Source organism: Camarhynchus parvulus, chromosome 3 (genome assembly GCF_901933205.1).
Source record: "Camarhynchus parvulus chromosome 3, STF_HiC, whole genome shotgun sequence".
Classification (NCBI taxonomy): domain Eukaryota; kingdom Metazoa; phylum Chordata; class Aves; order Passeriformes; family Thraupidae; genus Camarhynchus; species Camarhynchus parvulus.
Window position 1 is genome coordinate 94,912,649 of NC_044573.1, and position 24,317 is coordinate 94,936,965.

General features: G+C 42.7%; 2 protein-coding genes across 4 annotated transcripts in view; one reads left to right on the forward strand and one right to left on the reverse strand.

Moving 5' to 3' along the window:
• The first annotated feature begins 238 nt into the window (after positions 1 to 238).
• B3GAT2 (beta-1,3-glucuronyltransferase 2) lies at positions 239 to 20,136 on the forward strand. The gene is given in 5 exon segments (XM_030946580.1): positions 239 to 488; positions 491 to 852; positions 11,806 to 11,950; positions 19,027 to 19,175; positions 19,318 to 20,136. Coding segments are annotated over 5 exon segments (918 nt in total). The 5' UTR covers positions 239 to 313; the 3' UTR covers positions 19,405 to 20,136.
• The window catches only part of SMAP1 (small ArfGAP 1), a 91,011-nt gene continuing 86,562 nt past the window's right edge, over positions 19,869 to 24,317 (reverse strand). For 2 of the 3 annotated variants that reach the window (XM_030946579.1, XM_030946578.1), the window contains 3 exons: positions 24,079 to 24,247; positions 23,120 to 23,451; positions 20,209 to 20,845 (listed from right to left, as the gene is read on the reverse strand). In XM_030946579.1, the coding sequence (XP_030802439.1) occupies positions 20,711 to 20,845; positions 23,120 to 23,451; positions 24,079 to 24,247 (636 nt within the window). In that variant the 3' untranslated portion in view covers positions 20,209 to 20,710. Of the gene's footprint in view, positions 20,846 to 23,119; positions 23,452 to 24,078; positions 24,248 to 24,317 lie in introns of all 3 variants that reach the window. The other variant, XM_030946577.1, reaches the window with a different exon arrangement.

The window sequence follows — 24,317 nt, forward strand, 5'->3', positions numbered from 1 at the left end:
GAGGGCGAAGCGGGAGGAGGAAGAGGAGGAGGAGGAAGGGCGGCCGCTGGCGGAATAGAGGAGCGGCGGGAACGGGGCCGGCAGCTGCCCCGCGGGGCTGCCGCAGGCACCGCGGGGCTCCCGGACCCGACCCGCCCCGCGGCGGCCCCGCGCCCGCGGGAGGGACGGGGGAAGGAGGGAGGGAGCGCCTGCCCCCCCGCCCCCGGCCGCCGCCGCCCGGGCGCCCCGCGGAGCAGCGCGGTGGGGCAGCCCCGCCGCGCCCGTCTATGGGCGGCGCTGAGCGGCGGCGCGGCGGGAGGGCGCCGGGGGCAGCATGAAGTCCCTGCTCTTCAGCCGCTTCCTCTTGCTGCTGCCCTGGGTGCTCATCGTCATCATCGTGCTGGACATCGACAGCAGCCGGGCGCCGCTGCCCGCGCTGTCCCCCGCGGCGGGGCCGAGGGCGGTAGCGGCGGGGCGCGGCCGCCCGCCCCGCGGCGGCGGACCGAGGCCGCGCTGCCCACCATCTATGCCATCACGCCCACCTACAGCCGCCCGGTGCAGAAGGCCGAGCTCACCCGCCTGGCCAACACCTTCCGGCAGGTGTCGCGGCTCCACTGGATCCTGGTGGAGGACGCGGCGGCGCGCAGCGAGCTGGTGACCCGCTTCGTGGCGGGCGCCGGGCTGCCCTGCACGCACCTGCACGTCCCCACGCCGCGCCGCTACAAGCGCCCGGGGCTGCCCCGCGCCACCGAGCAGCGCAACGCCGGCCTGGCCTGGCTGCGGCAGCGGCACCAGCACCTGCCGCCCCCGCAGCCCGGGGTGCTCTTCTTCGCCGACGACGACAACACCTACAGCCTGGAGCTGTTCCAGGAGGTGCGTGCGGGACAGGGGGGCGCGCTCGGCCGCCACGCTCCGCCGCGCCCCCATCCCAGCTTCCCACCGCTCCCGCCTCCCCTCTGGCTCCTGCCGTTCCCCCTCCACAGGCTCCCGCGCCGGGCTGCTCCCTATCCCCGCTGTGCGGCGAACTCGGTTTCCCTTATCCAAAAAAACCCTCCGGGCACGGGGGAGTCGAGCCCGCCCCCCGCCCAGAGACCTCGCGGTGCCCGTCCCTCCCCCGGGCTCCCCGGGGCTGCCTCTGTGTGACCGCCGCGCTCTTGGTTGAGTTTCTTGTCCCTCTCCTCTATAATCCTCCAACTTTTTGCTGCTGTTTTCTCACTTTGCTGCCGAGCGAGGCAAGTTTAAGGTTTATAAAAGGGATCCTGTGTGTTTTGTCAAAACTGTGTTGAAAAGTGCTCCTTGGTTGGTTATTTTCAGGCTGCATCCCTCTCCCTGTAGGGCAAACTCGCATCAGGAGTCGCCATCCTTCACAGTTTTTTCCTTGGCGCTAATGAATTAAGCCAGAACAGGCTTCTTCACGTGGAGTTGCCTTTCTGAAGCTTTTCGCTCTTAAAAGCAGCAAATCGTTTGTGTAACGACTGAACGCCCTTTCAGGAGTCTCTTTTGTGAAGGGACCTGGTTTTGTCTTCATTGCCTCCCCTTGGTGAAGGGCTTTGTTTCATTTTGGTGGGAACTGGCAAGCGCTCGGGGCAGAGGATATCCAGCTTTCTTTCTGGGCTCTCCCTGGCAGGAAGGAGGGTGTTTAATAAGTGGACATAAAACAGCAGAAGGAGGATCGTGTACATCTTCTGTGACAGCTGGGAGAGTAACCTTGGCAGGGAAATGAGGGAGGGAAGCAGCAAAGTAAGTTGGCGGCGGAGGACTTGAGGCGTGCTGTGTCTGTGTGTCCTGCCGGTGGACAGGGCTGTCGTTCGAGGTGAGCCCCCGTCCCCTGCCGCTGGCTGCGAGCTGTGCCCTTCCTCGAGTGCTGCACAGCCAGTGAGTTAAAGTGAACGTGATACGCAGAAATGTGAAGCACATGCAGCTCCTTAGGGAAAGCTGGTTTAGAAATGCTTGGTTTCGTTTGTGTTTAGGTTCGTAATGCATCCCTTTCCATTTCCAGTGTGTGGGCAGGTGCAGGCTCCCCATTCAGCAGGGATGCCCTACTTCTTTTGCCCACTTGGCTTTCAGCATTGAAGCTGCTAATTTCAGGACCTTTGCCTCGAGGCTAAACCTTTGTTGCAATTGATTTTTAAAAAATTCTCAAAGCTGTGCTCAGTGCATTATAATGCAGGGTAATTTCGCATACCCGTCTGATGTTATGGGAGTGCTCACGTGTATTTGTAGAAATAAGGTTAATTTGACTGAATCTTAGGGAGTCTGTTAAGAGGAACAGAAAATACACTTTGGCACAATGAGAAATGCAGGACAAAAGATATTTGGCAAATATCTACTGTTTTTTTGTTTGTGGGGGTTTTTTTTGTTTTGTTTTGTTTTTTGGTTTTTTTTGGTGAGTACCAACGTTAGGGACAAGCTGATGGAACAGCATTAGCTGGCATTTCTCTTGAGTGCTCCACAGCTATTGAAAAGGAGTCTGGTCACATTTATTATTTTAAAATTTCTATCATTATTCTACTAATTGCTGTGAATTGCTAGAAAGGTACAAATCACCTCTCTAATTAGCTAGAAATGCAGGAAAATGAAGGGATGAAGCTGTCTGAAGGGTTAACCTTGAGAACTGCAAGCACAACAGGCAACCTGTGTTTCCTCTTGCTAACAAGGATTGTAACCTCCAGCGTGAACCTCTGCAACCCTAAGGCTTCCCTTTCCCCTGCCCTGAGCTGCTGGGAAAGCTGTTTGTTCTGAGCCTTGTGTTCACAGGCAGGCACACATGCATGAATGAGTTTTCCTTGAGAAATGGGGAGCTGGGAGCGCTCAGTACAGGAGCAGAGAAGGAGCTTTTGCTTCAGTTGCTGCTGTGAGATGCTGTGGCTGTTTTTGGGGTCACTGAGGAGCTGTTGGCAGGGTCCCTGGGAGGCACTGGCACTGACATGGGGAATGCCTTCCCGACCTGGCAGAGTCCATTGGCAGGTTTTGCCAACGGGAGGCGCCTTTACGTGTGGGAGGTTGCATTTAGAGTGAGCCAGGAGCCTGATTTTGCAGTCGAGGCACTGCTAGAGGGCTGGTTGCTTCTTGACTCGATAAAAGAAAATCTATGTATTCATGGATTCTGGCTTGACAGCTCTGTGGTAAATCCTGATCTACCTTCAGGAATTGATTGATTTATGAACGTAAATTATACTTGTCTTCTCCAAGCCTGAAGAGAACAACTTCAGAATGCATTGTTTGCAGATGAAGTCTGGTAGTAATTCCTGTTATGAAAATGGTGGTAACCATACCTGAGAGGGAGTTTTTTTGGTTTGTTTCCCTGCCAGGAACAATTCTCCAGACCAGCAGTTGCTTTCCCTAAGGAGGTCTGATAAAATGCAGTCTGCTCACTAAGAGGGAGAAGTTTAAATGTAGGATGAGACAAGAGCTCTGAGCTCTCATCCAAGCAGCATCCTGTGTGGCTGTGTGACTTTCAGCATGTCCCTGTCACACAGAGGTGTGCAGGCCCCCAGTGCCAGCAGCACTGTGTGCAGGCAGGTGTGTGCAGTGTACATCTGCTGCTTTATGGGACACAGGTCTGTCCTTTTGTGATGGCTTGCTGCTGGGTCACAGCTGGCTCCAGGGGCAGCAGTGGGGCCTCAGGGAGATGGGAAGCAGGGCTGGTTAGGACTGTAAAGCCAGCAGGAGAGGAACATTTGTGTTAGGGAAATGTTTTGCTCAGAGGTCAAACAAGCGGGACTGTGGAGCAGAAGGCGAGCAAGGGAACTGCACATCCTCAAGGATTGGGTTTAAGAAACCTCCTTTGCTGTGGGTTTCCCTGGTGTCCTTACAGGACATGGAGCCTTTTAACAAAGCAGAGGCTTTCCTGTATAAACCATGAGGCCATGATCAAAAAGGAGCATGCTATGACATGGAATGCCATGGGATACTTCGGAGAGCTTTTCATGAAGAAATTCTAATCTCTCCAAAGTACTTCTGCTTGGTGATTATAGCAATGATTACTTTATATTTGATGTGGAGTGAGCTGGGCCCAGTAGACCTAGGCTAAGTGTGTTTCATGGAAATCAGGAAAAAACTCCAGCTTACAGTAGTCTGGAAAATGTCACCTTCTGGATGGCATGTGGGTGGACAGGTCAGTTTTTGACTGGTGAAACCATGTCCTCAAAGTCAAACTGGGCAGGGTCTAAACAGTTTTAGTTGTTCTTTCTAGAATAAGGTGGAGAGCCTGGTTTGTCTTTCTGCTGCTACAGCATTGGCTCGGTTAGCATTTTGTTAGGAAAGGTTCACCTTCCATGGAGGCTGCAGGGAAGGAACCAACCTCTTCAACGACTGTGAAATTCTTTAGAGTACTAAGAGGGATGCAGCAACGATGAAGAAATATTTGCAGGAGTAGAGGTGTGGCATTTAAGTTATTCCCAGCTCTTTCTGCTGGAGAGTGTAGTGGTGGTCAGGTGAAAAATCGTGCTTTTACTTTAATGGCTGTGGTTCTAGCATACTGTATTTTGTCATTTATTATTTTGGGATTGAAACCTCAGAAATAATTTATGTATTTTCTGTTCATTTGGCGGTGTCCTTGTGCATCTCTCCATCAAAACCAAGTCTGCTTTCTGAAAATACCTGTTATGTTATAAGTCAGCCTGCATTCATAAAAAAGCCACTGAGAGGCCTGAAATTCCAACTGTTATATTTAAGATGTTTTACAAATGTTTCTGCATGACTCACCATAGCTTCTATTTTTTACCACACGCTGTTCATTTTGGAGTGATTCTTATAGTTTCTGGCGCGTTTGTGCTTCATCTTATTCCTGAATGCAAGTTATTGTAATATTGTGACTGATGCCTAGCAACTGCTGATTTCACATTTTAAACTTCTAGAGGGAAAAAACCTTGGATGATACTGGCATTCCACCTTCACAGAGAGATTTTAAAAACAGGATTAACCTAAGCACTGGAAAGTGAAGATAGACAGCTAAGTTCCACTTCCCCTAACTCTTCACAGAATTCCTGTGTTTCTGTGTCTCAGGCATTCTCTCTGCTCTTTCCATATGTTGAGTAGCTGGCCAAAGGCCATCACTTCGATGGTCCATGTTTGGATATGTGTGCAAATTGGAGGAATTAGTGTTGGAGATCCACTCTGCTGTTGATTGTGCAGACTGCCCTGAATCCTTTGAAGGTGAGGGCTGAGCAGCATGAGGAGTACAAGAAGAGGAGTAAAAGTCTTCAGTATCTCTCTGAAAGGGAGCTTGATGCATTCAAAAACACACTGAGTTTTAGAGATTCCTGTCTAGGTTATTTCTGACACTTTTGCTTGTGTTTTGTTCAGACACCTAAACGGAGATATGTTTGAAATTAAAATGCTCATATCTAAAACCATGTTCCCCCTCCCTGCCACCCCCAAGTTTCTGGTCATCAGTGTTCAGAATTTCTTGGCAATGTTTGCTGGGTGCCTAGAGCATGCAAGTGTGGCACATTCCACTGTCTTGTCTGAGTGCAAGGAGAGGATTTGCAGTCTGGGTGCCCTTAGAGGAATCCACACTCTAAGGTGTGATGTGGATACAGCCTTGCAGTGTGGAATTCAGAGTAGATCACAGCACTAATTGTTATTTCTAAGGGGTAAAGAAACCCAACCCAAACTTCAGCAGCTTAGCAGTTAGTCCTGTTGCCCACTGAGTTGTGGGCCAGAATTCAATTTGCTGTAGCTGTTCCTGCACAAGAGTGCCCTGAATGTGATGGTAGAGTTGAAGCTGGAAAGGAGGCATGAGAGGACAGAGCTCATCCTGGTCTCCCCAAGCTGAGCTAATCTTTACAGGTAGCTCAAGATTCAAAGAGCCACAGATTCAGACTGAAAGAATCTTCTTGTGTCCCTGTCCTTCCCTCTCAAAAGGTGTGTATGAAGGTGGCAGATATTCTAATGGCTTTTAACAGCCATTTCAGTAGCCTAAAAAAAGGATTTCTTGTTATTAAAAATAGAACAGAAATACTTGCAGGCATTGCATGTCACACAGGCTTCAGTTTTCCTGTGATCATCTTTATAAAATATTTCGAGGGGAACTCAAAAAATGCATTATAGAAGAGGTAAATTTAAATTTAAAAATAAATTTACTATTTATTCCAGCTTTGACTAGGGAAGGGTTAGTGTTCCTTCAATAACACTTACATAACTGTCCTAATTTTTATACATTGTATTAAGCTAACTTCTGTGTATTTTTTAATAGATATATTTGTGCAAAAGATTTAAAAGTAGTATAAGTGAATCTCTTTACCTTTGAAAACATGAAAATCTTTTGTTGTATTTCTTGGAGCTGGTTGGAAAAATCAGATTTTTATAATAGTCTTAAAAATAACATTCAGTAGTCTAGACAGAATTAAATATTAGCTGGCAGTCATTAATTATTTTCTTCAGAATAAAAAGTGATCCAAATATGAGTTAGCAGTGCATTAAATACCTTTCTAGTATATAAATGATTTAGGAGTACATGACAGATTTTAAATGCACGCTGACATTTTTCTTCCACATAGACATGTAATACCTATGCTAAAGAGGCTGGATTAGAAAAGACTGGCAGAGAATGAAGTAGCTTAAAAATGAGAGGAAACAGTGACCAAAAAGAGGAAAAAAAAAGGCTATTTGAAACAGGTTTTTGCTTGGTTACCAAGTACTCTTTGTTTCTGCGCTGGCAGCAGCAGTTTTACCTGAGAAACTGATACTGTTGCTGGGACATTAATTACATGGGGTCAGCAGCTCTTCAGAGGTACAGTGAACACAACCCAGTAGAATGATAGGAGTAGAATGAGGCAACCAGTAAATAGAAGGGCCCAGAAGTAAAATGAGTAGCAATTGTTTTGGAAGTTGGCCCAGTCCACAGAAATTGGCTGCAAACTGCTTTAGTTAAATTTGGTACAGTTTTCTTCTGCAGGGAAGCAATATTGACATTTGTGCCCAAGGATGCTGGTATAATTTAGAAACATTAGTCATGTACCTTATATATAAAATGTTGCTGGAGAAAAGGGGGAATTAAGTTATCCTCCTTCTGGAATGTAGATTGTGTACAAATCAGCAGAGGAGGTTACAAGCAGATTCTTGGAAAGAAAGCTTTCTAGCAGGGAGGATGGTGAAGCAAATCACCTGAGAGCTGCAGAGGAGGCTGCATCAAGGAATGAAATTTTTTTATTTGTAGGTCCCTTCTACAAGTGTTCCTGTGGAGAATACTCTTCACAGTCAAATTTGCCAACAAACTTGCCTTTTGAAGTTCCTAACCCCTAAGCATCCCAGTCCCTGAACACAAAAGCCACTGGCACAGGTTTTCTATGCCTCGGTGCCTCCTTTGAAATGATAGTAAGTAGGGGCAGGAGCTCTGTCCAAAGCCTCAGTAAACAGGCACAGCATCAGGCTGAGCTGTCTGGCTGAGCCATAGGGCTCTCACATAAATTTAGTTGAAGGAGAATTTTTCTTTAAATGGCCTATGAGTGATGCAGAGAACTGTGTGAGAACTGACAGGGAGCCTGGCTGTGCTTATGCTTTAACCCAGGAATTGTAGTGAAGGAGCTCTAGATCCTGTCTTTGGTAGTAATAAATCGGAATTTGGCACAGAAATCTGCTGGAGTATCACTGGGATGGGCAGGGGTGTGGGGTAGGATGGTGAGCATGGATGTGAGCCTGTAGCCTGACCAGGACAGATCACAAATCACACAGGGGTAGGAATGACAGGGGGAAAAAGTTTACAAGGTGTGGCAGTGGGTTTGCCCTTGCAGAGGGCTGTGAATCCCAAACAGAAGCACATTGACATCATGCTGCAAAAACAGCAGGATCGTTGTTCCAGTCTGGAAGCATTTTCACTGTAGGAAGTACAACCATGTTTCCTTTTCTCTGTCATTTGCCTTCGTTCCCCTTGGGAATGAATATTTTGTTACTGGCTTGGTATCTTCCCTATCTATCAGTCCAGCACATCCCATTAAGCAGCTTTTCTTGATTGACTAATGAGATGCTAAATTTAGCAATGCTTTTATCACTGCCTTTTATTGCTCAGCTCAATTTCCTGTATTTCTCTTGCTGTTCTTCAGTGATTACTCTGTTGTTACTGTATTTACTGCTGTATGCCCATCACCTCACTGGCATTTCTTCGGTCAGTTGTTACTCATCTCTCCTGTCATTTCCTTGCCCGCTTCTTCCCAGTTCTCCTCCCCCTCCGGCTTCATTCAGGTTTGCTCTACCATCTTCCCCACTCAGTACATCACTCTCCTCCTGTGCCCGAGACCCCTTTTCAAAAACAGAGGACAAAAGCACTTCTACCCTGAGAGAGCTGTCCAAGCGGGGCAGGATGAGCCCTGCCAGTGGGCTCCCCTCTGCTCGTTAACTACACAAGTCTAACTAGGACAGAGCAGCTGCTTGACTTGCAGAGAGAAGTGTAAGATGAATGCCATTCCTGTAAGCTCCCAGGACTTTCAATGCTGAGTGTTAACACAACTTGTGCTACTGCTGTCATTACAATGACAGATAGAACAGTCATTTAGGAAGCTGTTTGTAAGTCCTAGGATTTTTGGCAGTTGTTTAACCCACGGCACTGAAGTTATTCAGATTTAACACGTTTTTGAATCACTTTTTTGTGTCCTGATGATTAGCAGCATAAAATTCCAGGTGCAAGCTGGCCTTTTAATCCAAATAATAGCTTTTTCCCCATCATACATAAATACAGCCTTCACATATCAGTATGTTAACTGCAGTAATGCTATTCTCAGAAGATTAAACAAAATATTCCTACTTTCATCTGCCTAGCATATCCCAAGGCTGTGAGGTATTTCAGAATTAGCATAAATACTGGTCTAGATGTGCTCTTTTAGCTTTTACTTAAAAGGATTGCTGTATTCTTGACACCTGCTTATTTCATTCTTCAAAAATGTAACCTGTAAGAATAAAGTCACCCAAGGACAGAAGTAGGAGCTCTGTAAGGGGTTACTTGCATCTGACATGTGATGGCTTTACTGACATAACACACAGACACTGAGACTGACCCAAGATTATTAGTTTAAAACTTCTTGGGTCATTTCATGCTGGTTTTATGAGGTCAGTGACATACACAGTGTTTTGGAAAAGCTTGTCAATGAAGAGTATCATAGAGTATTAATGTAAATCCATCTGGTTCTGCCAGCATAGATGCTGAGGCCACTATTGACCCAGTTCAGAGGTCCTGTGTAGTCTGGCTCATTTTGCAGTACAGCTGCCCAAACTTTTACTGTGCCCACAGGCAGGGCATGGGTGCACTGTGCTCTGGCCACTCTCCTGCAGTCAGAGAATGCCTGCCCTTGTCTTGTGGCATTCTGAGTTTAGGTACAGACAGTTGGCACAGGATGGCCAAAGTACTGCAATTCTGAACACTAATACTTTGTTCAGGTATCCACACCCTCCAGGAGGTGTTAATGGCACCATGTGTGTTTATCCTGTGGTATTTATTGGTGTAGCACAGTTGGGTGAATGTAGCTCGATGGTGCTGTGTAGACATGCCCAACAGGATGATTCCCTGTGTCCATGTCTGGTATGTTTGGATGTTAATATAAACATGCTGTTAGCAAAATAAGCAAAAGATATGTGTCATTAAAACCAGGGCTAAAAGATCTTCATGAGAAGGTTTGGTTGATGTCCATACCCAAATAGCTAATTGCTAACTTTGCATTTCCTACATGGAGGAGTGGGAGAGATTGGAAAGTCAAACATAAGCAGAGAGAACAGTTGCAGGTAAATACATTTATCAATAACCTTAGAAAGATTCATGGCAGCCTCTCACTGGCAATTAACCAGGCAATGGCTTGGAGAGAATCCTTATCACAAGAATTCCCTATATTGCCAGCTGAATACATACCCTGCTCTTATGCACTATGGGCTGCTGCTACTGAGTGAGGTGCTCTATCTAGCTTCCTGCAACAGTTCTTAGGGTGAAAGAGAGGAATTTTGGATAAACAAATCTGAAGATAAATGATTGGAGGGAGAGACGGTGTATGTCTCTCTTCTGTGTGTGCCTACATTTTTGTGGATTTTTAAATATGTATTTTACACTTTATGTGAAAGTTCTAAGAATCTGCTAATGTTTCTAGCTTAGAAATGTGAGCCATCACTGACGTGATGTCTTTGTTTTTTTCTGGTGTGACTCCTGTGAGTCTTGATGATATGCATGATAAATCTTTCACCTTGGCAGAGAGAGAGGGAAGTGTTTAATATTTAACCAAGGTTGTCTTTTACTTCAGCATCCATTGATAGGGGGCTGCAGTTACAAATATGTAAAACTGTGTTTGTTTTTGCTGAGAAGAGTGCTTGGAAGGGAAAAGGGATAACCTTTCCCAAAGGAATAAGTTTCAATTACAACAAAAGACGAGACTGTTTTTAGAATAGATCAAATTAAGCCCTCATTCCACTGAAATAGTTTAATACTTGTTTCAATAGAACCACATTTAGAGCACAGTAGTTAAAACAGTGGCTTTTGAACCAGTGTGGTTAAGTTGTGCAAGTTGCTGTGTTGATGCCCTCGCTTGCTTGAGTTCTCACGCCAGACTGTCTGATTTTCCCATGGGGAGCAGTGTGTCAAGGTTTGTGCCATATTATCTCCTGTTTACTGGACAAAATGGACCACTGAACCAGTTATCTGAAGTCACTGAATCAGACTCATAATCTTTACTGTTAGAAAAGACCTCCAAGATTGAGTCCAGCCTTTGTCTGAATATCACATCAATTAAACCATAGCACTAAGTGTCATATCCAGTTTATTGAACACTTCCAGGGACAGTCACTTCATCATTTCTCTGGGCAGCCCATTCCAATGCCTGACAACCCTTTCAGTGAACAATTTTTTCCTGATGCCAACCTGAACCTTCTCTTGCATAGCCTGAGGCTCTTTCCTAATGTTACCTGGGAGCAGAGGCTGACCCCCACCTGGCTCCACCCTGCTTTCAGACAGTTGTAGAGTGGTAGGGTCCCCCTGAGCCTGCTTTCCTTCAGGCTAAGCACTCCCAGCTCCCTCAGCTGCTCCTTCTAGGACTCACTTTCTACACCTTTCCCCAGTTTTGCTGCCCTTCTTGAAGTGACTCCCAGTCATGGACACTTCTTGCTACAGTCATTTTTTCATACCTATGGCTTCTTCTATGCTAGATAAGGATCAAACTTCCAGTTTTGCATTTAGTTAATTTACATCACTAGAAAAAACTGCTGCTGGTAATAATAAGCATCCTGCCTGGCCTGCTTTTTGTCCTTTTCAGAAATTTAGCAGAGCTTTTAAAGGGAAAATACAGAAGTTAAAAAAACCTTAGCAATCTTTTTTCATGAATCCTTAATAGATCTGAGCTGCATCTCAGGTCTGCTGCAGTAGGAAAGAGTTGTGTGTCATCATTTCCTTTATTCAATGCATTTTTAACAAGTCCCAAACTAATTGTACTTGTCCTAGTGAAGTGTGTATTAATCATTATTATTGTATTTTCTCTCACTGAGTTTCTACAGTATCTCAGCTATCTATAGACATAAGCCCACTGCCAGAATGCTGCAGTCTTGCAGATAAAAAAGATCTACTATGCCTTTGAAAACCCAAACAAACAAGAACAAAACCCCCTGTTTTTTCACAGCTTTAAAAACTCTTGGTATAAAAGATACCGTGAATAGGGCATTTAAAGTAGAATTGAGATGCCTATGGACTACAGAGCGGGAGATTTCATGAAAATGGGTGGGCACCCGCAGGTCTTGGGCCGCAGTGCGTGAGCAAGAATTGCCTTTGGATTCCCAATGGTGCTGAGAGCTGTGGGTGTGCACAGCCCTGGCAGGGAGCCATGGGGCGGGCAGTGACTGATGCTGTGCTGCCTCTTGCAGATGCGGACGACGCGCAAGGTGTCCGTGTGGCCCGTGGGGCTGGTGGGCGGCCGGCGCTACGAGCGCCCCGTGGTGGAGAACGGCAAAGTGGTCGGCTGGTACACGGGCTGGAGAGCTGACAGGCCCTTCGCCATCGACATGGCAGGTGAGGCTCGCTCATGGTACATCAATGCTTCCATTTCTCTATTTAAGCAGCTTCTTAAACTTCTGAAGTGCTGGCAGAGTGTGCAGCCCTTTGGCACTAACTATCCTGGAAGTCGAAGCTTGTACATCTTGTCTAATTAATTTCCTGCTTGGTGATATCTGAACTTACTTTAATTTGTTTTTATTTTTATGTGGCAACTTGGCTTTTATGTTGTATAAATTGTCTGTCTGAAACAAGTTAATTGTATATTAATTCATCCTAGCAATTCTTACAAGGAGTCCCTGCCTGTCATTTTGTCATCAATCTAAACCAGGCAGCATAAATGCAGACCTTCTTAGACCTCATATTGTAAAATGCTACTTTATCATGAAATTATTCATGTTGCATTGGTTATTTGGAATGACAGTGATAACTGTAGATGGATATAGTTTGAAACACTGGGCTTAGGGGAAAAATCACTGACAGCTGTTGCCTGGTAGAAGAAGGCAGAAAAGCTTCAAAATTAATCTAATCAATCTTCTGCAGTGAAGTTTGTACACCACACAGCTCTGTCTTGCTGACAGTCCATGCTTAGACTATCTTTTGTATACACTCACAACTGCCACATGAATCACCACAGGTCACAGGTCCAATTTCTGATACAGGAGAAGCTGGTTTCCCAGCAAATGATACGGTACTTGCACTTAGACATCTTCTGTACTCAGGAGGGAAAAGTAGGAATACAAGGGTGTGGAGGGATAGAATGTAAGAAAATAGTGCAGGAGGTAGTCTCACACCTGAGGAGTTGCAGCTGTACTAATCACCAAAGATTAGAAACAGGCCTGCCCTTAACAGGCCACAGCTGTGTCCAATAATGATGAGTGCTATAGAAGAGTGGGTTAGCTGGGTGAGGAGAGATGGAGGTTGTTGGTTGTGCTGTGCAGGAGTCAGTGCTGCGAGGAGCTGCCCATGAGGAATCACTGAGAAGGTATGGGAGATTTACACTAAGATGACAACACAAGGGTAAGAATAGGGTACAAATAGCCACTTTTTTTATCCTGATACCCCAGTGTTTTGAGAGAGGGAAAAGGACAGTGTACAGTTCTTTCTCATCTTAACAGAGTAATGTTACATTAATTGAAATTATTGATAAAAATATGTACAGTATTTACAGCCCAACTGGTTAAAAAGAGTAAATAAAGGAGCACTAATGGTTGTTATCACCTCAAAGACAAAAAGGTTATCAGGTGAATTTTTCTGCACTGTAGAGGCATTTCACATCAATGCTACGACCTGGCATAAAAATAAGTATTTGGGTGTTCATATAAAGGCATTCCTCAGGGGCAAAGCCTGAAACCATCCAGTGTGTCAGGGGCTGCAGCTGTGTAGTTGAACAGTCTCTGTAGATTTACAGATGCACACTGATACTGGACTCCAGAAGGGATTACTGATGGCATTATAAAGGTGAGAGCATGGTCCATAATTCATCAGCAGCAGGCAGAAAGCCGTTACACAACATCAGCCAAGGGACTCTAACCCAGACATGAAGATATACATGGGAAGTTCTTAAGCTGTTTACCTTGCAGATGCTGGCTAAATCACTGGCATGAGGGCAAAGCAGGTCCACTAGGAGCATTCCCTGCTTGTGCTTTGACCAAAGTCATGTAAGGGAGGGTCATATAGACAAAAAAAAAAAAAAAAACTTCTAGATTACAGGAAGTTAATGCACAACCACAAATAAAGAGTTATTATTTTGCAAGAGAACATTTATTAGCCTTCAAAAATACTGAAGAAATTGAATTTCATTTTTAATTTCAGCAAGGAGAGAAATGAATGCAGTGTAGACTGCTAAAAAAATGATGTGGAATTTGCATCTTCATTCCCCTCACGAATACAGTGTCAGGGCACAAACAGAACAGAACTGCAAATCCAGAACTCCATAGGTGTCTGAGCAGGTGCAGGATACAGGATGTGTGTCAACATGCAGTTTCCTACCCTTGCCCTTCTCTCCTGACTTCCCAACAGACCTCCAGGGACTTGCTACCAAACTTAAGTCCATGCTTAGTCCATTGCTGGCATTTTTCCCTATACAAGTAACTTAGGTTATACCGAATGCTGCACGTAAGGAAGATCAAGGATCTCTTTTAAAAATACTGCCATGCAAACAGGATGGTGCATACAGTAATACTGATATGGAGATGTATCAGCTGTCTACAGTTAATGTTCTGTACCAGTGTCCCAATGCACTGGTAAGGAGACTCCATCTGGTTTAGTGAACCATCTTTCACAGTGATTTTCACAAGAATTTGATCATGAGGCTGGGTATGGACAGAGTGATGGCTTAAAAGGTTTGGGATCACCAATTTAACTTGTGGCTGTTCAGAGGAAGCACATCCTTAACTTTAAGCACATAAAATTCTTATTCTAGACAGCAAAAGACAAGGCTAAATTCAGGTCCTGCTGATTTCATCGGGCTCAGCTCAGTGACCCTAGCTGGCCAACCTCCCCAGATTCTTTGAAACACGCTTACTCAAGGCAATCACATTAGGTCAGTTCATTAAACACTGGTTATTTATTTTGAGAAATCTGTGGCTGATACTGCTATTCTCCAATGCTAAACTGGATTCAGAAAGCAAAGTAGCCATTTCCTGTGTTGCTTCTTGCCTGGCAACCAACACACCATACAAATTAGTTCTAGTATTTCCAAAGTTCTGCTTCAGTTTTTAATTGAGGGGGGCTCTAGAGTTTGACACAGACTTGCTTACCCTTGGAGAAGAAAAGTGAGAGAGAAGGTGGAAAGCAAAAACTATGTTATTTAGTATGGATCTGAATTCAAGTCTTCTATATTAAATGTTGTTTTACTTCTGGCCTGTTCCTTACTGCTAGAATTTTGGATCACTCAAGAAAAAAGATTGTGATTCTCCTATGTGAAGGCTGTTCAAGAAGGCAGATGCTTGCTTTGCATTAGCATTCCAGGAGCTACTTCAGTCATAGATATTAATATGTGACTGTAAATCACTGGGCCAGCAGATTTTGGACTTTGGGTCCAGAGCTCATCCACTGTGCCCTAGGCACCTCTGCTAGGGCCTGAGCAACCACCTTTTTTATTGTATTTTCTTAATATTTTGCTATAGTCCTGAGATCTTCAGTACATCTCATGTTTCTTAGGGTTCCCTGAGCAAAATGCCAGTCTATTTGTGGCACTGCAAAACATGGCATATTTTGACTGAATCTGAAAGAGCCACTGCTGGAAGTCACAAACAAAAAAATTTTAAGTGGTATGGCAGCCAGCGCTCAAAACCCCCCACCAAAACAAAACACCAGCCTCCCCTCCCATCCAAGGATAAATACTGTTTTAAACATTGAGCTTATAATCAAGTGCCTCTTTCATGGTGAATTAATCAGCAGATGCCTTTGATCCTAACTACAAAACCTCCTGGTTAGACATCTCTGCCTTACTGCAAGCCAAAATGTATGCCACAGAGAGAACAAAACTTGAAAGCCACAGAGCCCAAGCCAAAGGTGGGACCTTGATCTATGTGGAAACCAGCACATCTGTTCCAACATCAGCACTGAGCATTAGCATTTATACACTCCAGAAATGATCAACACTCAAGTTTCTAGCTTGCCTTCAGCTACTGTTCTACCTAGAACATCCAGGAAGCAATGGCATTAACCATGGCAACAAAATCTTTAAACCCTGACTCAAGTTTAACTTGAATGATGAAGAAAAATAGTTCTGCCTTTTAACAGAAGCCATTGGTCTAACACAAGTCGAGGTGTGAATTAACAGAAACAGCTAACATTGAAAGAAGAACAGATGTAATATCTGCTGTCTCCCAGGTATCTTGTCCTCCAACAAATTAATTCCTATCTAGGTGGTTCTTCAGCCAATTAGATTTAATTTATAACCTTGCATTAAACACCTAAAAACCCCCGAAACACCTCTTCACACTCCAGCTATGAAATTGTCTTGTGGCATTTCATGTGAAGTTAAGCCCAGTATGACCTTGTAGGAATAATGAATAAGTAAAATAACTGTATGCATGTAAGCACTGTTCAGTTATGTTACACTGGAGACAGTAATCCCAGATAAATCCCATTTAGTGATAGAATTCAAAACAACAGTGTCTTTTCATCTATTAGCACAGGATCATTATCTACTGAGAGAAATAATTAGTGCCAGTCTGGTCAAAACTTGAGCTGTCTCTTCTATTTTTGACACCAAAATCACACATCTGATAAAGTCAACTTAAAGTTGTCATTAGAAAGTGGTTTGCTCACAAATCCATCTTACAAAATGTCATACATGTGAAAATAAAGCTGTTATAAAGCAGAGCTGAAGAACTAGAGAGCCAAGAGATAAGTCTCCTTGGATTATTTTACCTTCTAAAGTTGCTGCTTTATTGGATTCTTTTAACAAACAAAGGCTGCATGGACCCTGACCAAGGAAACAAACCTTAGGCCAGTCAGTGCACAGTAGCCCACATCCTTGCCACCTGCAACACTCAGTTTATAATTTAACTTTTACTTGATGGCACCAATAGTTTTCACTGCACCCTCAAAATGACAATTTGCAATAGCATGGTAGCAAGGGCACGTGTCACATGCAGGGGCCATGGCCCACTTGAACATGTGTATGTAGGAGAAATCCAGCCTCAGAACTCCATGCAATTTTCTCAGCAGAGGAGCAAGCCTTGCAACAAGAGAAATTATGAGAAATTAATGTATGGATAAGTATAGGCTATGGGTCCAGGAAGCCCCACTGACACTGTAAAGATAAACAGCAGAAAATCTGCATCTCTTCTGCTTAGAGTGAGGTTATTTCTGTGCACTAAAATCTAGGACACTAATTTTGGTGTTTACTTCATTTTCTTCTTTATGCATGGGTAGCTTGAATCTTAAATATATTTAAAAAGAAAGAGCAGCTCACACAGCTGAAAAGGGTTCAAAAAATGCCTTCCCATTAACTTTTTGTTTTTGAGCCCAAAATTATTAAAGCCCAGTTGCATCCAAAATTTATTGTTTGTTTTATTTGAGGAAAAAAGGCCAAAAAAACCTAACCAAACCCACTAAACTGAAGCAGACTGTTTTGTTCATCAGTACTAAGTCTCTGGTCCCATTTCAAGGTGCAGCAAGCTGGCTGTACATACTGTCTGTAGCTGAGGAAGTTTAAACTCTCACCCTCAGCTCTTCCCAATGATTACATTTGGCTACCAAGACCACTGGGATAGAGCCCACCTTGTGCTCCATCATGGCCAGGTTACAGGGAGTGAGAAGAAAGACTGCACTTCAGGGTGTGCGTAAGCCCTGTCCATGCAGACACCTATTCTCTACCCCAGGCAGGACAGGATGTATAAAGCTGCATCAAAGATATAGTGTATAAATGTTTTCTGTGTCCATCAGTGAATTGGGACCTGTTTACATCCAATCCATCAGAGTCCAAAGCCTTACTGAAAACAAAACAAACTTCCTGGTGTCACAGACATTTCTTTTATGAAAAATCCTCTCTTAGGATTTTCCTGCTGAAGCTGAGAAGTTCAGCAACCAGACACAATAAGTTATCTGCTGCTGTGGAATGTAACAGGTCTGCCTAGATCGGCCCAGTTAAGATGTTTGGAGTTGGTGACCAATCCAGAACTGAGATCTCTGACACAGTCCGAGAGAGCTGGTTTGTTATTCATTCTTTACTTTCTATTGTTAGGTAGCTAGCAGCTTCTAGAAACTCTCCTTTCTTTTTCCTTTTAGTATAGTTCTAATGTAGTATGTATATATCATAAAATAATAAATCAAGCCTTCTGATCATAGAGCCCATCTCGTCTCTTCCTTCACCCCAAAAACCCTTGTGACCACCGTCAACACCTGGTGTCTCCTTTAGCTTCCTACAAGCAAGACCATGATAAAGTGGTTTCAGTGTGCCTTTACGTGATGATGTAGTAATTACTTCCTTACATTTTCCTCTTCAAAAGGCTCCCATAAAAGTCACAGATACTTTCAAGGAAAATACAGCAGCAAGACATTTCTATTAAAAGAGGGTCAGAATTACATTAAGTTATAGAAAGTTATGCTCAATTTTAAACTGATAAAATTTTAATAGTGGCTTTAGAATTAAATGTTCTTGGAGTTTTCCAGAACTGATGTCAAAAGTGTTACTATTTGTGTCATAAAGGGACAGCTGGAACCACTCTGAACTGATGAAGAAAGGATTCTTTGGTAGGCTTAGCAGTCAGACAAAAGGAGTTAGTTACAAATACAATTTTTCTTTACAAGTCTATCAATTGAGTTTTTGAGTCATAGTTAAAGAAGCATACATATGACTGAGCATTGCTGAAGGAAATTGGGAGAGTTCTATAAAATAATGGTAAATTAGAGATTCATGGGAGCTTCTTCAGAGAGGGTGAGTTTGTTCAAAGCAGTGATTTCTCAGTTTGCAGTCTCCCTTCAAGGAACCTGATGCATGTTAGCAGAGAAAAGCACTGCAGAGAGGTGTGTACACTGAATAAATCCTTTGAGCTGTGCTGTGCCACGCTCAGACCTGCTGAGACTGCCTGGCAGACCACTGGTGCTGAAAGTCATTCCCAAGGCAGAGCATTAGTATTACTTGTCTTTCCTCAGCAAGGCTGTTAAAAATCTACAGGCTAAAGCTATCTAAATATCACAGTTGTAACATGTTTTAACCTTTTTTCTTGACTCTCACCTTGATGTGTAGAATGTTTGTACAGTATAAATTTAATACATTTTATTTTACTTATAATTGAGTTTTATTTCTTAATTAAAAGTAGAAAGGAAGAATAACCCAAGATTTTAGCAATACCTGAATTTTCAGGCAAGAAAGCATATATTACCTACATGATGGGAAACTAAGATTTAACATGTTGAAAATATGGTGCAATTAAAAATAATCTGATCGTATCTTAAGGGCAAACCAAAACAAAACAATATAATGTAGGATGTACAAACCTACCAAATATCATCTATCCACATAATCAAATTTACACATTCTAAAAAGAACATGGGAGATTTCTAGGCATAACTGCACAAAAATGTAAGGCCTAAAGGTTTTTCTCAACCTTTTTCCCTGTCTCCCTCTCTCCAAGGATTTGCTGTGAGTCTTCAAGTGATCCTGTCACATCCCAAAGCCGTATTCAAGCGTCGTGGTTCTCAACCAGGAATGCAAGAATCTGATTTTCTGAAACAGATAACAACAGTGGAGGAACTGGAGCCAAAAGCAAACAACTGCACAAAGGTACCGATTACCACACTTTGTGAAAAGCTTTCATTTCATGTCATCTCTGCAGATGACTTTACTGACACACATGGTAGTCTGTACTTTGTGGAAAGCTTCCATCTCTGTAGATGACTTTACTGACACAGAAGGTGTTTTCCAGGTTCTTGTATGGCACACCCGAACAGAGAAAGTGAATCTAGCCAACGAGCCAAAGTACCACCTGGACACAGTGAACATTGAGGTATGATGGGGGGACAGTCCCACGGCAAGAGCAGGACAATGGACGCTCCAGCGCGTGCTCCGCTTTGGACAGCTAAGGTCATCTGCTTCTGCCTGAGACCTGACAGACTTCTGTGGAAACAAAAGGAAGCTTTCAGAGACTCTAATAAGCAAATCAAGTGGGTGTGCTTTGTTCTAACTTGTCTGCATGCATTTCTGAACTCTCAGCTTAATAAACTGACACTTACCTTTGTTTTAATGCTGTTTCACATACATAAACATGGCTGCAATGGAGTATTTTCAAAATCATTATTTATGTATATACTTTTTGTATTTATCCAGCTTAATGGTGTAATTATAAACTGATTTTAACTCACAAACTATTGGTCTAAATATCTGTATAAATGGATCCTCCAAACTGAACATGTTTTACTTCATTAAAAGTAGCAGTCAAACAGGTCATACAATAATGAAATAAAAAACCCACAATAATTTACGGATTTATCCTTTTAATATAGGGAAATAACATTTTATCATTACGAGGCACCATAAAATGTAAACACAATCACTGTCATAAACCTGGATCTCTCTGCAAGACAAAATATATCTGTTCACACTGAGTTACCTTGAATGCATATTGTGCTGTCAGTTCTCTTAACACTGTGCGCCTGCCTCCTGAGCCAGGTCAGAGACTTTACCACAGGAAACTCAAATGCATCAAATGCTCATCTTTAGAAGAATAAACTATTGATTTGTAGAACTACAGTAACATCCAGGTTTATCTTTCTTTCAATAACCACATTCCCTGTTATGCACACCATAACAACATCACAGTGAAATGTATGATGAAACAAAATTTGTTTGATACACTAGAAAACATTGCTCAGTGATACATTTACATTCTATTTATATATGATTAAACATTTGTTCATACAGTACCTTCTACAGGATTACTGGGTAATTTTGGGGGGTTGGGGTTCATATTTTTGGATATTACTAACATGATAGCTACATCCCTTATATGCAAACATTTGATCTAGAATTTTGAGGGAAAAATCAGTATGTGGTTAAGCAGCTTCTTAATATGGTCTATGAAATCGTATGCATTGTATGAAAATGCTTCCAATGATGTATAAATATATTTGATCTGCTTTTCACTACATCAAATTTAAATCAATATAGACCACAACACGGTCAGTCAGTTATATCCTTAATCTGAACAGCTGGGGAAAAAGAAAAAGAATATATATGTACATGGAAGGAACAGCAAAAGTAAATGTATTTGAACAAGGAATGTTAGGTGGCTGTTCTGGGAAAGATTTCTATTGCAACTTTCATTTCCACAGTTGTGTGCTGAGAGTCTGGCCAGAGGAGCTTCCAGTCCATCCTGCGGCTGTGCTGGGGGGCTGGCCAAAGCCCATCACGTTGCTGGAACTGCTGAGGTTCATTCCAGCCATTTGCTGATTCATCTGCAAAGCACACACACACACATGAGCCTGGTTAGCAGTGGCACTGAAACACAGCATGCTGCAAGCCAAAAGCAGTCCTGCCTCCAACCAGCCACCCGGTTACAAGTACATTTCTCTAAAAATATTTCTCATTAAATAAAAATATTGACTCTAAGTGTCTAAGCATTTTCTCATACTATCAGCTTTTCTGGAGCCCTTCAGCCACCAACATACACCAGCTGATGGGCTGCAGCACTTGGTGTATGTGTCACATGAGAATTGACAGCATGTGAAGGAGGTGGCCAGTGTGGCTGTTGGTAAAAGTTTGCTTTCACAGTTTCAAAGCTAATGAACAAAATTGTAGTAACTGCAGTAAAGAAACAGCAAAGCCAGTAATATAGTCTTGTCTGCACTTGCAGTTCCAGATTTATTTTTTTTTCCAGCAACATTTCTTTGGAGATTTCATAATCTTGACTACATCAGTTTTTACAGAAATTGTCCATTTAGGTGACAATCAACAAAGAATGAGGTAGATTTATAAACTTGAGTATTATCCAACCATCCTTGCTAAAGAATCTACTCAAGATACTGTAATTCCTTAAAAAACAAGTAAAATAATCCACATGAAATTAAATTCACATGAATTTAACATCTAGTTAAAGGTGGGAAAGAATTAAAAATTCAGCACATTCACTTCAGAGCTGCTGCAAAACTATTTGTAGTCTTTACAAATATCTAGTCACTGTAATTTTAAATGCTCAATGTCAAAATGAGTTTAGGAGCAAAAGAGCATTTGGAGCAATTAATAATCAGAGCCAATGAATAGAGATGTTGGATAAGTAACATTTGATTCAAACAAAAGACAGCACTAGGTAAAAGTCAGAGTTTATTTAAACATGAGCAAACATGAAACACTGGTGAAAAATTCAAGTAAACTGCAAACTAGTATTTCAGGATAAAATTAAGTTCTGTATGCTTTCACACAGAACTGTGTATCTGCAGAAAACAAGACACCACTGAACCTGGAAATACAAAAAAGGCCGATAAAAACATGAACGCAGTGGTTCATCTCTTCTGGAGCAGAATTCTTAAGGAGCAGACTATATAAAACGTTATCTGGTAAAGCAAGCTCTCCCCCTTTCAACTCGTCAGAGTTTAGATCTGAGTTCTGCAGACTGTGGAATGTCATCATACTGACAACATCTGATGTGCAAGGGGTACAGGAACATGTGAAGAACTTGTCCAAGGAGCCAAGTTTTAACATGTAATTGATAAGAGGCAAGACTTTAATTTCAAAGCTGATATGGGTCTTTTTAAGCTAGCTACCTATGAAAAGACTGCCACCAGTATATCCATGGATTTTTTTGATCTGACATTTTGAAATTCTCACCTTTAAGAATTACTTTTCAAAGCAGAATGACAGCCTGTATTTTCAAACAGGGGCTGTTTTATCCATGTAGGCAATGCTGTTTACCTTCATAAATGTTCACACCATAAAACGGAGCAGAACAGTAAAAATTCATATCATCCAATTTAAGTCAGTCACTAAGGCTCTCTTCCTGCATTACTAAGTAAGCAGCATGGAATTATTATATTGTTATCATAATACAAACAATAGTATAAAAAAATAGTTGCTATCATCCATGCTGAACTCCAAGGGAATAATTTAAGTCTGATCCCTCTGCCTCACCCTGCCCCAATAAATGCTCAAATAGTTGATTTCAAGATGTTTCCTTGGAAAATGTACAAATACAGTACTACATGTACATTAACCCTTCTAGAGAATCTTTGAAACATGTTTAAAACATAGGATGGAAATGCTACAGATAAATAACAGATGCACCTAAGCAAATTATCTTCAGGAAAATGTTAAGAGCAGAAAGCATCCACATCCCATCAAAATTTATCCTGAAATCTGAATGAAAGTATTCATTGTTAATGGCTATCCTTGAGTAGTTAAATTCTGCTTTTAGTTATAAGGCTGTGTTCCATTTCAAAATTTTGTAACTCTACCTGAGCTAAGCTTTTTACTTGGCTAGCTCTGATGGGAGGATGATAAGAGCTATGGAAGCAGAGTACTGAGTTTGGTCTACCTTGGCAAAATTATTCTCTGCTTTCGTAGTACTTATCTTTCATTGAACTATTCACTGGTTTGTTAACGTGCCTCTGAGCAGTTTACAGTCCAGTAGTCTTTAACTTGGCCACACTTGACCTTCCTCCTACAGCCATACATTTTGTATCTGAAAAGCATCATTCTTCCTAAAGCACTCTTGTCTGGGAATTGCCAGTCTTTACCTGAGAGAGGTTCCATTGAGCTTGTTGGTTTTGTTGCAATCCATACTTATTTTGTGGTGGTGTGACCATCTGTCCCACCATTCCACCTTGAGGTCCAACGACAGTTTGAGGAAGTCCCATCACACCAGTTGGTGCAGTACCAGTAAATCCATTGGGCACTCCCACTCCTACCATCACGCCTGTGCTTTGTCCCATGACTGGCACTGATTGTCCCATCATGTTTCCCATCATCCCAGTTGCTGCTGGCACAGGAACTCCCATGGCTGGAAAGCCTTGAAAGTGAGTTGATGGTTGTGTGGTAAATGGCATAGAAGACGAGCCCATGAACATGCCTGTACCAGAGAAGGGAAGATTTCAGCAGAAGTGTCTTGTGATTTTCCACCCCCATCCCATAAGTCAGAAGTGCACCAAAATGATTGTAAGTATAACTCCATCCATCTGTATGTCAGTGCTGCTAATTTAGCTTCTGGTAAAAGCAAAAAAATTACTTTAAAACTCTCAAAGGAAAGGGACTCGCCACGAGCTAAACTGCCAAGAAAGTCTGGCATCCCTGTGGTGAACCAGAATCTTTCAGTTGCTGTATTGGAGGTCTTTGTGTTCACACAAACACAGCTAAACCAAAGCTCTGACAGTTCTGCAGGGATCCTGACAGACTGCTGCCTGCACACTGGAGACTCAGACCCTCACTGATTAATTGCATGGCAGAATCAGACTTCAAATCTTTCAGTAAATTGTACACTTGATAACTTGAACAGCTATAAATAAATTAAAATCACATATATGTTTTTCTTTAGCATCCATATTACATTTCAGTAATTTTTCTCAGTTTTATAAAAGCTGAAAATAAAAACCTTCATTTGAATATAGTTTAGCGGGTATCTAACCTTAGCTTTATACTTGTACTTTTCTAGATAACGATTAAAATAGGACTGCACAGAAACCTTCACAACATTATTTACCCGGAGCATTTTGCTGCTGCATTGTTCCTGTGCCATACAGTGATAAAATGGAGTCTTTGGAGAGTTGTTTCTTTGCTGACTCTTCGGATTTTGTTGTTTGCTCAGTAAATAGATCAAGATCCCCGGCTGCTCCAGACAAGGTGGCAGCTGCTGGTTTAGTGGAAGTGCTCTGGGAAATAAAAGACAAGACAGACTACTGAAAGAAACCAGCAAAAGATGATGTTAAATATTTGCTGTAC